The sequence below is a fragment of the Macaca nemestrina genome, chromosome 11, assembly GCF_043159975.1.
Source record: "Macaca nemestrina isolate mMacNem1 chromosome 11, mMacNem.hap1, whole genome shotgun sequence".
Lineage (NCBI taxonomy): Eukaryota > Metazoa > Chordata > Mammalia > Primates > Cercopithecidae > Macaca > Macaca nemestrina.
The window spans coordinates 6532815-6547429 of record NC_092135.1 but is presented as its reverse complement, the minus strand read 5'-3'; the positions used below and the strand labels follow the sequence as shown (position 1 = coordinate 6547429).

Below are 14615 nucleotides of genomic sequence, written 5' to 3'. Positions count from 1 at the left end.
ACAGAGATTGGAACAAATGTATTATAAAGATCATAGAACAAGGGTGTTGGGGTCCACAAAGATAACCTCACAGACCGAATAATTGTGCATCTTATGCAATATTTCAGCATCAGAGGGAAAAACGCTATCTTGAATTTATTCTTGAGGGAAATGTTTGTTACTAATCCTGATACAATAAGCATCTGACATGCCTCAGAGACAAAATGGCTCTCCTGCCTCAGTTGAAGGAGTGTTCTTAGAGGCAAGTTTTAAGGGACCCTGGGTTTAGAATGTGAAGATTTATCAGTGATTTGAACAGTGTTTAAACAAACGCCCCACACGTAGACTGTAAACTTAAGGAAGGTGAAAAATGAGTTTCAGTAATAATAGTCAACTTACATAAATTCTCTCTACAGCTTCAATTAGAAGTTGTAGCATCTCTGTTCGTTTTATAGTGTGCCTGTGAGCTGTTAACCAGCTGCTGGGCTTCAGCCCAGCAGTGACTGTCTATTAAAGATGGCTGAAATAATTCCCAGTTATTTATGGGTTATTACCATGGTTTCAAGCTTGCATTCCCATATGCTCTGAACCTATTAAAGCCATTGGGATGGAGTTTGTAAGGAGCATGAGCACTCATATCCCTGAAAGGCTCTATACCCATCTTAATGAGAAGTAGATATGCCCTGGTTGCAAGCTACACTAAATCAATGTAATTTTTTTTTAAGAACACCCTTTAAAAAGGTATAGTGTTAACCTTTCCCATATGCTATTACAGCCCTAAAATGACATGCATTTAAACCCTTAGTTCCTTCTAAAACCAGCAAAATGTCTGATTTTGCTTTGCACATCACGTCAAAATTCCACTTATGCTCCTGTGTGTACCTTTCTCAGGAACTAAGCCTGTTAATGCTAACAATTACCCGGACAATTCCTCTGCTGCCATCCCTACCCAACCATCCCTACCCAAAGCATAATTTCCTTTGAAAGCGTAATTCAGAATTGAATTGTGCATTTAGATATGTATTTCAAGACAGAACCAAAATTCTGAAGTAGCTATAATACGTTTCTTCCTTGGGGTGAGTGAAGGATGCCATATGAAAGAATAGAAAATAGCTTACCCCAAGGAAAAAAAAAAGTAAGAAGGAGACACCTGTTACAGTATTGATATTCCCTTTGCCATGCTTTTTATTTTCTCTACAGTGATGGAGTATGCCCTATTTTGTACCAATTCTGTCCCCTCCCTGAGAATGCTAGGATTTACAACAAAAAGGGTGTGCACTGTTGTGAATGAGAAAGCACCAAAATAATTAGACCTCAAGGTCTTCCATCAATAGGTCGCCAAAGCAATGACGGATCATTTCAGCATTCTTCTTCATCTTTTTTCTCTGTCCCACAGGGTGCCCCGACAATCTCACCGATTCCCAATGTTTAAATCCCATTAAGGCTTTCCAAGGCTGCATGAGGCTCATCTTTATTGATAACCAGCCCAAGGACCTCATTTCAGTTCAGCAAGGTTCCCTGGGGAATTTTAGTGATTTACACATTGATCTGTGTAGCATCAAAGACAGGTAATTATTGTCTCTTCTCCTCTGTTCTCCCACCCCCTTCCCATTCTCACTGTTCTAAATATGAATTTCTTTAAGCAAAATTCTAATCCACCGACATTAGCCACATTAGACATAATTGAGTTGCCTAATGGAAAATATTTCTGAAAGGATTTCAGGCCCAGAGAAAAATGGTTTAAATTAGTTGAGTCTCTCTTCATGTTGACTTGCAGTAAATGGGATATGCAAATTAAATCAAAATACAAATTTGTGAAAGGATTAAAATTTTATGCATAAACAACATTTGATTACTTTGAAGTTAAAGCAAAAAGGAGGAAGGAATTACTTCTCTCCTAAACCATTTCATTTTTCACTGCTGTGTGTGTCCTTTCTAACACAGACAGATGAGCATTGGACCATCTGGGAAGTCTGCAAAAGAGGTTCACGAATGCCCAATAACATACAACTACTCCTGGATTTGGCTGTTTTTTGGTCTTACTGCCCCTACCACTGCTTCTCTGGTCCAGAGGAGATCAGAAAAACTCACTTTAGCTCTCCATTTCCCCTGGGATCTTGCTCTCCTTATAATAGAAGTTTCTAAATGCAAAGACACACTGCAGAAAACCAAAGAGGATGGATTCTGAATTTACATCAAAGTTTACCATGTTCTTCTTCTTTCCTCTCCAGAGCCTACTTCCTTCATTCTTCCAGTTCTTCTCACCCTTGTCAAAATATCATTTATAGAATGGGTGAATAATATCTGTTCAGTGCTTGCCTATGTGTTGATGAGACAGGGTCTCTGCTTATGTTTCATCAGGGAATAAATTAGCCATTACAATAAAGTGAGATACATGACCAAGAAGTGCACCCTTATTTGTCAGACACACAGCAGCAGCAACTTAGTCTGACCCCAGAGAATGAGTCCAAGAAGGTTTCAGAAGATAATGCTGAGTTGAATCTTAAAGGAGAAGACACTGGCAGGCTAGGCTGAGGTTGAGAGGGGAAGGGAGATTGGCATAGAAGCAGGAGAAAGCATGGATTGCAAGTATTTCATCAACTCAAAATACTTTTTTGGCATTTGAAATCTCTAATAGTTGAGTTGGCAATATCTATTTTTCATAGTGGCATATAAAATAATGGTATATCTTATAATTAGTGGTGTCTTAGATTAAATAATATGTAGCTCAGTAGGGATGGTAGGTCACTGTGGATGGTGCACCTGGTGTAAATATGTCCAGAGATGTGGGGGCAGGACCAGTCATGAAGAACTTTGTGTACCAGTGGGATTTGGTTTCATGCTCTTGGTGAGAACCATGGAGGAAGGTGGCTAGCTTTTCCTAGCAGAAAGAGTACTCAAGAAGAAGTGAGAAAGGTGGATTGGAAGAGAGCTTGCATACAACTAGGCAGGTGATTGCCCAGTTCGGGAGAGGAATAATGAGTAGTAGCAGGTGACTCTACTGAGGGGCACAGAAATCGGCCATGCAGTGCATAGTCTCTGCTAACGCTGAAATGAGCTGCATAACTTGGTGAAACTTTCCACACATTTCTCCGTTAACATCGCTATGCATGGGATCATCAACAAATCATGCAGATTTTCTGTCTCTTCTGCTTTATTTTTTTTTCTATTTGACCAGCTGAAAAAGTGGTAATAAAATATGTGCTTCATTAAAATGTGCTAGTTTAGAGCTTGGAGAATAAAAGTTATTGCAGGCAATGGTTGCCAGACCAATAGTGTTTAGTAATGGCGTGGGAGAAGCATCCTACTTCATCAGCCAGTGCAGCCTCTTCCAAAGTGTTGATCAATACAGGGAATATTTATCAATAGGGGTCTCTAATGCTACCTTAATTTTTAATCAAGCAAGCTCTCATTATTTTCGATTGCATGAAAGTCATTGCCATATGCACTGCATCATTAGTTTTGTGTAATTGTAGTCTTGTATAATTGGATTACATACAATTGTGCTTTCGTTAATTGTATAATAAGGGATTGTGTTTAGTTTCGTGGGTAAATGGTTAAGTTTTTCTTGATTTACCAGGCGCTGTGTCTAACAGAAGGGAAAGCTGCGGCAAGGGACTGTGCTTGAGTCACTATTTCTTGAACTCATATTTAATGTTATCTGAAGGGGGGCAGGAGTTACAAGGGCAGGTGGTTTCTGAATTTGGTGTTTCACTTTTAATGTGTGAATCAGTGTGAACTGGATTTCAGGTTAAGTACAAACTCTTTGCCTTCAAGGAGCTTGCTATTTGGTGGGAGAGAGGAGGGGAATAGGCTGGCAGTGGTTTTCCTTACCTGGACAGCTGTCTGAAAAGCCCACAGAGGACAGCCTGAGAATCTCTTCTTACTCTGAGACTCCTTTCCAATCCCTTGTTACAGGCCGTAGAGACCCAGGTCTCCATCTGCCTCTTTGTGGTTATCCTACCCCTTCTTTTTCTCTCTCAAAGTGAAGTGGGATCCCACCCTGCCAGCTTTTCTTTTATGCTGGCCCCAACGCAGCATCTTACATACTTAAAGAGTCTTAGTGCTGGTCACATGGGAAAATCTAAAGACATCTAAATCTAAAGACATCTAAAGCAGCATTCCGGCTGGGCACGGTGACTCACGCCCGTAATTCCAGTACTTTGGGAGGCCAAGGCAGGTGGATTAACTGAGGTCAGAAGTTTGAGATCAGCCTGGCCAATATGGTAAAACCCTGTCTCTACTAAAAATACAAAAACCAGCCAGGCGTGGTGACACATGTCTAATCTCAGCTTCTTGGGAGGCCGAGAGAGGAGAATCGCTTGAACCCAGGAGATGGAGGTTGCAATGAGCCGAGACGGTGCCGCTACACTCCAGCCTGGGTGACAGAGTGAGACTCCGTCTCAAAAATAAATAAATAAATAAATAAATAAATAAGTAGCATTCCTACCTGAGGCACCAATGTTCCAAAATCTCAAGGGCTCCCTCCAGTTTAGTTCCTTTAAGCAACTTCCTTTTGAGGTGGTACCTAAGACCCTGACATCTGCTGCCCGGTTTACACTGTTTACAAACCACCTTTGACATTTCATCCTGAGCAAAAGCGGAAGGGGTCTCTTCTCAGGGATTAAGAAACTTTAACCGATGTGCATCTCAGGGATGGGCAAAATTACCGAATCTTCTGGCTTCTGGGAGGAAAGGAGTTGGAAGAACTGGCCTAGCGCACAGCTCTGGAAGCAGGAAGGTGTTGGTGTTGAGCATCTCCAGTGCCTGGCAGTGCATGGGCAGGATGGGGGAAGGAAGCAGCAGCAATTAGAATAAGGCATTCCTGACCCACACTGTGCCCTGTTCACGGTCCTTCTGAACCTCTAGGACACAGTCTGCAGCTGCTGCCTCTCTTCTGCAGACCAAACCACCAGCCTCATAATTTCTGCACCCTAAGCCCCTGTCCTTCATAATAACCATCTTTCCAGCCTCTTTGACTTGAAGTAGGCAAAACACAATAGTCTAAGCCAGCAGTCCCCAACCTTTTTGGCATTCAGGGACTGGGGGCTTGGGGAGGGATGGTTTTAGGGTGATTCCAGCACGCACATTTATTGTGCACTTGATTTCTATTATTGTTACATTGTGATGTATAATAATTATGCAACTCACCATAATGCAAAGTCAGTGGGAGCCCTGAGCTTGTTTTCCTGCAACTAGATGGTCTCATCTGGGAGTGATTAAAGACGATGACAGATCATCAGGCATTAGATTATCATAAGGAGTGTGCAGCCTAGATCCTTCACATGCAGTTTACAATAGGGTTTGTACTTCTGTGAGAATCTAATCCTGAAGTTGATCTGATAAGAGGCAGAGCTTAGGCAGTAATGTGAGCGACGAGGATTGTCTGTAAGAACAGACGAAGCTTCGCTTGCTCACCCGCTGTTCACCTTCTACTGTTTGTTCCAGTTCCTAAGAAGCCACGGACCAGTACTGGTTCTGGTTTGTGGCCCAGGGCTTGAGGACCCCTGATCTAATCTATCACAGAGGAAAGTCACTCTCAATAAGGCTTCATTCGGTGAACAGCTGTTGATTCACCCTCTGTAGTTCTGTCTTATAGGTAGGCGTTGAGCGAGAGAGTGAGACTGACTTACATCTCTCCCTGAGCAGGATGTGATGCTGTAAAGGCTCTAGAAGCCCTGGGAGTCCAGAGACACTGATATCCCCACTTTCTAAAAGGGGAAAGCTAAGACCTGGAGACGTATGTCAGTGTTCTCAAGGTCCCACAGGGCCGAAGTTCTGATCAAGAGTCAGGCACTGTGAGTATTCTCTCTCCGGTACTATCTAGCAAAGAGGCACTGATCTGGAAATGGCAGTCACTGTGGGTCCGTGTCTCTAAATGTGTAACCCCATTTTCTGATTGTCGACCTAAAAGGAAAAAGCTGACGCAAAATTAATATAAGTAGAGAGTTCATTTGGGCCAAGCTTGCTTGAGGCAATCCAGGAGCACGGATTCAAGTTGCCCTGAATAGACACTTGGATTAGCAGCTGTTGCAACTGGGTTTCTAAAGGCAAATATGAGGACAAGGAGTGAACTGACATAAAGTTCTGCCAGGAATTCTCAATGGTTTACAGGTGACAGATTTGATTAGCGATTGGTTGTATATTGTTAAGCTGTAGGGTGTGGGTTGTAGTGTGTCCAGTGCAGCATGATTAGATTAACAACAAGCAGTTCCAAGAGATAAGTACACAGCACAAAGTGGGGGTGTCGAGTATGACTGGGGTGTCCTTTTAATGTTTCATGGGCCTGATCAGTAAAAGGACTTGCATTCCTCACATAAAAGTTGTTTTCTTTTCTCATGCTCAACCAGATCGAATTTTCAAGAATATGCAATATGTCAGATTCTTTGTAACATTTATGTGCCTAATGCAATTCCTTCCATGAGGGGACGTTCAGAGTGATATGCAATGTCTAGCAGGGCCTGAGTGGAGTAAGGTGAGCCAGGTTCAAAGAGTCTCCGCCCCACGTCCATGTAGATGATTCCCAGTCAATTTCAGGAGCTGTGTCCAGTCCTGTGAAGTTCAAGATCCAGGACAGGAGAGGCAGATTAGCAAATGCTGTTCAAGAGCATCCACAGGAGACAGGCTCCAAGGTATGAAGCCATACCAGGAGGGGAAAAACAGGGATGCTGATGAGGAAGGTGTCTGAGATTGGGAGAAGCAGAGGACATACCTGGAAAAAGTTCAGAATCACAGTGCAGGTGGCAGCAGCTTTGAGAGGCAGCAGGACATGTTTAAATCCACCCCGCCCACAGCCTGAGATGTAATACACATTATTTAAACTTTTGTTCATGTTTTCTCTTTTGCAAAGCCAGGATCAGAAAACCTACCTTTGTGCTAAGAGTTGAATGAGAGAGGGAGAGAGAAATGAGAGCGTGCGATAAGTCAGGTGTTCAATTGCATGACTGGAATGCAGTGGATGCTCAATTAGACGTTCACCGCGTTAATTCCTCTGGCCAAAGGTTTGCCACTTCTCTGGTTTCCACAGGGAGAGAAGAGGCTTAAGTGCCCTGCCAGTCTTTCCCCAAATCCCACTGCTGCAAGTGATCCTCAGTAGTTTCTGAGGAGATTCCCATGTGAATATTTCACATGCATCCCCCCTCCCAAATCAGTCCGCTTTGTGACTCCCCTTGGGCTTTGGTCCCACTTGTTCAGAGGACCTGCCCCTCAGGGCCACCAGCCATGGCCCATTAGGAAAGCACTCATCAATTTGGGTGCCAAGGTTGTGGTCTTCAGATTTTCCTAAAGCATTAGTCTCAAGATCAGGACTAGAGTGAGCCTAGAGAATAAAATTTAAGGAGACCCGGACTTCTAGGTTCATGCATTTGTGGATCCTGCATTTGCAGAAACCTGAGAGTGAGGTCCTCTTTAAATCTTATAGGCAAATTGGAACATGTTAACATCAGAATCACCAGAAATGCTTGTTAAAACACAAATTACGGGGGTGGAGCCTGGAAATTTGCATTTCTAAGAAATTCCTGGGTGATGCTGCTGCTACTGGGCTGGCCTGGTGGTCATACTTTGAGAACCATGCTGTAAAACTTCTGCTCCTGGAGGACGCAGCATTGTGTGGAATCTGCAAAGCTGGTGTGGGTGTGGAGAGAGGGATGGTTCCTGCCCCACCCAGGGCCTCAAGCAGCCACTATCCTGGCCAGAGTCTCTCTGAAAAGTTTTTGCAGCTCCCTCCATGTCCCAAAGTCCCTTTCTCCAAAGAGGTGTTGAAATCCACCCAAGGGATGCTGCAGGTGTTGACTGAGTTTCTTCTATCTCTGAGCTTTCCTGGTTTTCCTCTCTCAGCTCCTCCCGTGCTTCCCACTACAAACAAAGCCTTCATGAATAACAAGGAAAATGATCAGATCCTCTGGTATGCCTCAGTGAGGGGTATTTTGGCTGGAGAAAGTGTGGTTCTAGAGCAGCTACAGCTGCTGACAAGCGTAACTGTTTGTTGTGAGGTACCCATGAACGTCACAGCTTGATCTTTCCTTCGAACACACTTCACAGCCTGTGGGAGGTGGCGGTGCCTATATAACAGCAGTGACTCCACCTCTCCCCAATATTGTCTACACAACTTTATAAAGATCGATGGACACTCTTTTGCAGCAACATGGATGGTACTTAAGTGAGACAAGTTAAACACAAGAAGACAAATATTGCATGTTTTTACTTGTAAGTAGGAGCTAAATAATGTGGACACATGGACTCAGAGAGTGTGGAATGACAGGCAATGGAAAAGTGAATGAGGTGGATAATGAGAAATTACTTAATGGGTTTGTGATTGAAAAGTGGTCCCGATCCAAACCTTCAGAGAGAGTTCTTGGATCTCGCACCATAAAAGATTTGGAGTGACTCCATGGAGTAAAGTGAAAGCAAGTTTATTAAGAAAGTAAAGGGGCCAGGCGCGGTGGCTCAAGCCTGTAATCCCAGCACTTTGGGAGGCCGAGACGGGCGGATCATGAGGTCAGGAGATCGAGACCATCCTGGATAACACGGTGAAACCCCGTCTCTACTAAAAAAAATACAAAAAACTAGCCGGGCGTGGTGGCGGGCGCCTGTAGTCCCAGCTACTCGGGAGGCTGAGGCAGGAGAATGGCGTGAACCCGGGAGGCGGAGCTTGCAGTGAGCTGAGATCCGGCCACTGCACTCCAGCCTGGGCAACAGAGCCAGACTCCATCTCAAAAAAAAAAAAAAAAAAAAAAAGAAACAAAGTAAAGGAATAAAAGAATGGCTACTCCACAGGCAGAGCAGTGGCATGGGCTGCTTGACTGAGCATGCTCATAGTCATTTCTTGATTATATGCTAAACAAGAGGTAGATTATTCATGAGTTTTCCCAGGAAAGGGACAGACAATTCCAAGAACTGAGGGTTCCTGCCCTTTTCAGACTATATAAGGTAACTCCCAGACATTGCCACGGCATTTGTAAACTGCCATGGCGTTGGTAGGAGTCTTTCAGCATGTTAGTGCATTGTAACTAGCATGTAATGAGCAATGAGGACGAGTGGAGATCACTTTCATCTTGACTTGGTGGGTTTCGGTCAGCTTCTTCACTGGATCCTTTTTTATCAGCAGGGTCTTTTATGACTTGTATCTTGTGACACCAGTCCTGTCGACCTCCTATCTCATCCTGTGACTAAGAATGCCTAATCTCCCGGAATGCAGTTCAATATGTCTCAGCCTTATTTTACCCAACCCCTATTCAAGACAGAGTTGCTCTGGTTCAAAAACTTCTGACAGGTTCAATGTACATTGTTCTGGTGATGGATACCCTGAAAGACCTAATTTGACCACTAAGCAATCGATGCATGCAGCAATATTACAATTGAACCTCATAATCTATACATATAAAAAATGATTAGACAGACACTGATTTCTTATGGCCTTCTGGTGCCCACCAAGGACTTGGACGGTCACATGGCCCATTCCTTCATCATTTCCTCACACAGTGATGCTACTGTGGAAGATCCGAGGAGATCCCCCATCTCTGGTTGTGCACAGGAGGAAATGGAGGCCACATAGAGGGTGGCAAAGCCAGATATGGAAGCAGGGTGCTTTTTCTGTGGTCTTTGCTTTTGCATCCTGTGGAGACTTTTTGCTGTAATCCTTTCTAAAATTAAATCGTTTACTTTTTCCAAAGAGGAGATCACATGTGGAGCACTGCATTACATTTCTTGTGGCAAATAAGTTATGAAATGTAGCTTCTCTCTCCATCATCACTGTATTTTCTCCCACGCACACTTGTTTAAGAAAGCCGGTCATGGTGGCTCACACCTGTAATCCCAGCACTTTGGGAGGCCGAGGCGGGTGGATCACGAGGTCAGGAGATCGAGACCATCCTGGCCAACATGGTGAAACCCTGTCTCTACTGAAATACAAAAAAAAAAAAAAAAATTAGCTGTCTATGGTGGTGCATGCCTGTAATCCCAGCTACTCTGGAGGCGGAGGCATGAGAATCGCTTGAACCCAGGAGGCAGAGGTTGCAGTGAGCCAAGATTGCGCCACTACACTCCAGGGTGCAAACAGAGCGAAACTCGGTCTCAAAAAAAAAAAAAAAAAAGAAAAGAAAAGAAAAAAGAAAAAGAATGCATCTGCTGAACTCTCTGGTCAAAATTCTTACCTTGTTGGTTCAGGGTTTGGAGTACAGTAAACACGGAGAGTTGGCAAGCATTCCGTTGGATCACCTCCCATAAACAGACTCCTGCTAAAAACCCACCCTGTGTGTGGGAGCGTGTTAAAAACAGTGGGTAATATAAAAAGATTACATTGCGCGGTAATACATATGTTTTCGTCCTTCTCTAAAATCGAAAGCCTTTCCATTGGGCGCCAGAAAAGCCATTGTAAGGGCAGTACCCACACAATCGGAGCTTCTAACTCTGAAGTGAGAAATGGTACAATATGCTGTTCTCCCTTAACTCATGGGATGGGGCCAAAATCCAAACAAGATCTCTTCTGCTTTACTATTTATCATTTGTGGTCTATTTCACAGAGGGGAAAAAAAAAGTTATATTTTATGTCACACTTACTGAGCAAACATTCCTAAACGTTATTTCATTGAATTCTCTCCATAGTCTGCAAGGCCTGCCGAGCGGGTTCTCAAGTATGGCCCCCAGGACTGCAGCATCGGTGTCACCTGGCAACTTGTTAGACATGCAAGTCTCAGGCAGCAACCCAATTCTACTAGATCAGAAATGTAGGGGCCCGGGCATCTGCGTTTTAATCATCCTCCAGGTGACTCGGATGCACACTCAAATTTGAGAAACACTGTGTTGTTCGGTTATCGCCGCGTTCTAGATAAGACAACCAATTCTTAGAGAGGTTCAGTGACTGCCGAGGTCATGTCTTAGTATTTGGAAAAACCAGGCTTCTAATTCAGGTTTTGCTGATTCCTCAGTATATATAAATATGGAAAGCCTGTTACCAAAAGGCCAGAGAAAGAGGAGACGTGGGCTTGGGTGGCCAGAGCAGGCCAGGGAGGGGCTACAGAGGAAGCAGCGCATCCTGAGGAACTCAAAGAGCAGGCTGGATTTAGGGAGGTCAAGGAGGGGTGCTCCAGGGGCTCTCACGTGGACAGTGTAAAGCTGGGGTTAGGAAGGGGTGCGGTGCTGAATGTCTGTTTGTCCATACTGGAGGGGCTGCTTTGGCAGCAGTGGATGCAAGAGAACCGAAATCAGAACCGGCATATACTTGCCAGCGCACAAAACGGTTTAAAACTTGAGAGACCAGCCACATTAATAGTGAATCTTTAAATAATGCTTACTGTGGGCCAGGACAGTGTGACAATGTGTGTGTGTGTGTGTGTGTGTGTGTGTGTGAGAGAGAGAGAGAGAGAGACAGAGACAGAGACAGAGTGAGAGAGAGAGAGAGAGAGAGACTTTAATCTTCACCACAATGTGGTGAGGTTAGTATTATTAACTCCATTTTACACACAATAAATTGGAGGCACAGAGGCACTAAGTAACTTGCCCGAAGTCACACAGCCTATATGTGGTAGAGCCTGGCTGCAATTCATGGAGTCTATTTGGAGAGATTAGGTCTGTCCTGGCACTGTGCTACTTCTAACCCTGCTGTGGGAAAGCACCCCGCATTCTTCAGCAGGACTGTGAAGTGGAAAATACTTTTGTCTTGCATTAACGTCACAAAGGTGGTTAAATTAAAGCAGGGAGAGAAGGGCTATGGAGCACCTCGGTGCCTCACGGGTTATCATCGGTATCCTCGCAGCTCACTGTCACCATCTCCTAAAGAACGCACTGAGATAGACACAGAATGAGCTCAGGGCTCCCGTGAGACACTGGTCTTGATCTAGTTATTTGAGCTGATTGGGGAATAGGAGAAGCTGGGAACTTGCTGGGAATGACTGACTTGAGGAGATAGGCTTCAAGCTGATTTTGTAAAGGTGTTCCATATGGAACTGCCCAGAAAAAGCACTGATTCATTTCTCTACTTCTTTAATAAGGGCTTCCTTCCCCTGTCTATCTCATACCTGTTTGAATCTCAGAAAAGAAGAGGGTTTTGGAGAAATGGGAAACCTGGATTTGATTAGAAGAAGCGACCTTGAACGAGTGCATCTGTGTCCTGTGACAAACCTCATCTCTATCGTCACTTGTTTTTACAAGAAAAGTGGATCATTATCTTGCTGAAATGGTCCTTCTCCACCTGTGCATATGGAAGGGCACAAAAGAGCCTTTATTCGTGGAAAACACAGAGGGCTGAGCAAGCCAGGGTGGCACTTCATTCTGGCCCATCAGATGGTGGTGAGAATCCTTCCCCAGTGATTGGTAATCTGACATATTGAAGCTGAAAATGAAGCCAGAACAATGAGCCAGGTGAATTACCACGAGCACTTCCAAAGATGAGGAGTTCATTCCAAATGCTGTAGTTATGCAATTGAGGTACTACATACATGTCAACGTATCAGGAAGAAAATGTCTACGAAGTCCCTGGGGCTCTGGATCATACCTATCCTGAGGTATACTGGCTTAGAAATTCAGATGTTTTAGGTCAGGCGCAGTGGCTCATGCCTGTAATCCCAGCACTTTGGAAGGCCCAGTCTGGTGGAGACCGGGAGTTCGAGACCAGCCTGTCCAACATGGCCAAACTCCATCTCTACTAAAATACAAAAATTATCCAGGCATGGTGGTGCATGCCTGTAATCCCAGCTGGTAGGGAGGCTGAGGCACGAGAATTGCTTGAACACAGGATGTAGAGGTTGCAGTGAGCAAAGATCGTGCCACTGCACTCTAGCCTGGGTGACACGGTGTGTGAGACGAAGGAAGGAAGGAAGGAAGGAAGGAAGGAAGGAAGGAAGGAAGGAAGGAAGGAAGGAAGGAGGGAAGGAAGGAAGGAAAGCCTGGGGGGCACAGTGTGTGAGACTATGAAAGAAAAAGGAAGGAAGGAAGGAAGGAAGGAAGGAAGGAAGGAAGGAAGGAAGGAAGGAAGGAAGGAAGGAAGAAAGAAAGGGAAAGAAAGAAAGAGAAAGAGAGAGGAAGGAAGGAAGGAAGGAAGGAAGGAAGGAAGGAAGGAAGGAAGGAAGGAAGGAAGGAAGGAAGGAAGGAAGGAAAAGAAATTATTAGATGTTTTAGATGAGAAAGAATTAGATGTTTTAGATAACAGAGTAGTGAAGGAGACTTTTTATCTCAAGCCACTTTTGTGAAGCAGAGAACGTTCCTAAATTAATGAAAAGAAGAAAGAGATTCCTTGGTATTGATTCCTTTACATGATCGATATCTCAGTAAGCCTTCATCCAACATCCCGATAAGAGCCTTCCACCTGTTTCTCGTGTTCTCTGAAGAGCACTGCCTTGTACACAGCCAATGTCACATTAATTTTTTCCTCATTTGCATTGATGTCCACTCATGGGGCCCTTGAGGTGAACCACCTGAAGCCCTTGGATGCTGTTTTTCCCTGGTACAAAAGCCTTCATCGATGACCCATTACAAGCGCCATTTATAGACACAGTTGGAAGAGAAAAGGAGTGTAATATGTTTTCAGTTGGGAAAAAGGCAGGTCTGACCTGCAGTAAAAGGTTCTCACCTGTGTCTGCAGTGAAACATTAAATTTAAAGTTAGCGCTATGCTACTTACATTTTGAATTAAGATATTTCAGAGGAAGTTCATAGAATTCCAATTAGGCCGTGTGGGTTTAATTGTGACATGGACTTCTGAAGGCTGAACTGATACTCCTGCATCTCTATCACGGGCATCAGTAGCATCATAGATGCCATCCACTTTAACGCTTACAATGCCCAAAGGGAGCATCAGTCTCCCCGGTTGTCACCTGAGAAAACCGATATTCACATAAATTTACTAACTTGCCTCAAAATGGAATCAGACTGAGGATTTTAAGGTGGGAAAGCCTGTGCCGTTTCCATTTTAGCCCAATCTTGGACACAACGCACATGTAACTTCTTTGTATCTTAGCTCCCCTAGTTGTCAAATGTAGATAACATGTTATAACTGCAAAGTGTTAAACAAAAGCAAGGCGATATTATTCCTGCCTGCCTCTTGGAATTTTGGCAAGGATTGACTGAGGTCGGAAAGAAAAGTTCTTAAAGTTAAAAGCGAGAGAGACGGAAATGGATAGGGTTCTGTGTAGATCAGGCCAGATTTTAGAAAGCCCATCCACAGGCAGAAAACGATGACATTTCTCTGAATAATTTACCTACGTACATAACCTATTTTATTTTTTAGACAAATGATTAATGTTTTCACTTGATTCAAGTTACAGATGTGAAATCTTCCCTCTAGCTTTAGCTTCATCTTAAAAATATCTCTTGGACATGATTTACTAGGCCCACTGCAGAGCTCTTCTCTCCTAATGCTGGGAGAACCGTAGACCTAGCAGTAGATATCTGAACACCTGAGAATTGCAACGGGAACACACAAAGCTAAAACAGAGAGTTATTTGAGAGAATGTAGATTAAGTTGGATTTTATGTCTTGCCAGATTTTACAGTCTCTGAACTTGTGTGATGTCTAGTACATCCAGAACACCATTAACTTTATTACGACAAAATGTTAGCATCACCTTGCTACCTGCTTTTACCCATGCTGAAAAATATAATGGTGACTGTAATAATTAGGTAGGGGGCTCTCCCTGCTTTGGAT

At 43.9% G+C, this 14615-nt stretch overlaps 1 protein-coding gene across 2 annotated transcripts in view; it reads left to right on the top strand.

The window, feature by feature from the left end:
• Nucleotides 1-14615, top strand: part of LOC105492445 (contactin associated protein family member 5) — a 909336-nt gene that overhangs the window by 517677 nt on the left and 377044 nt on the right. For both annotated transcript variants that reach the window (XM_071072554.1, XM_071072553.1), the window contains exon 10: nucleotides 1376-1547. In XM_071072554.1, the coding sequence (XP_070928655.1) occupies nucleotides 1376-1547 (172 nt within the window). The remainder of the gene's footprint in view (nucleotides 1-1375; nucleotides 1548-14615) is intronic.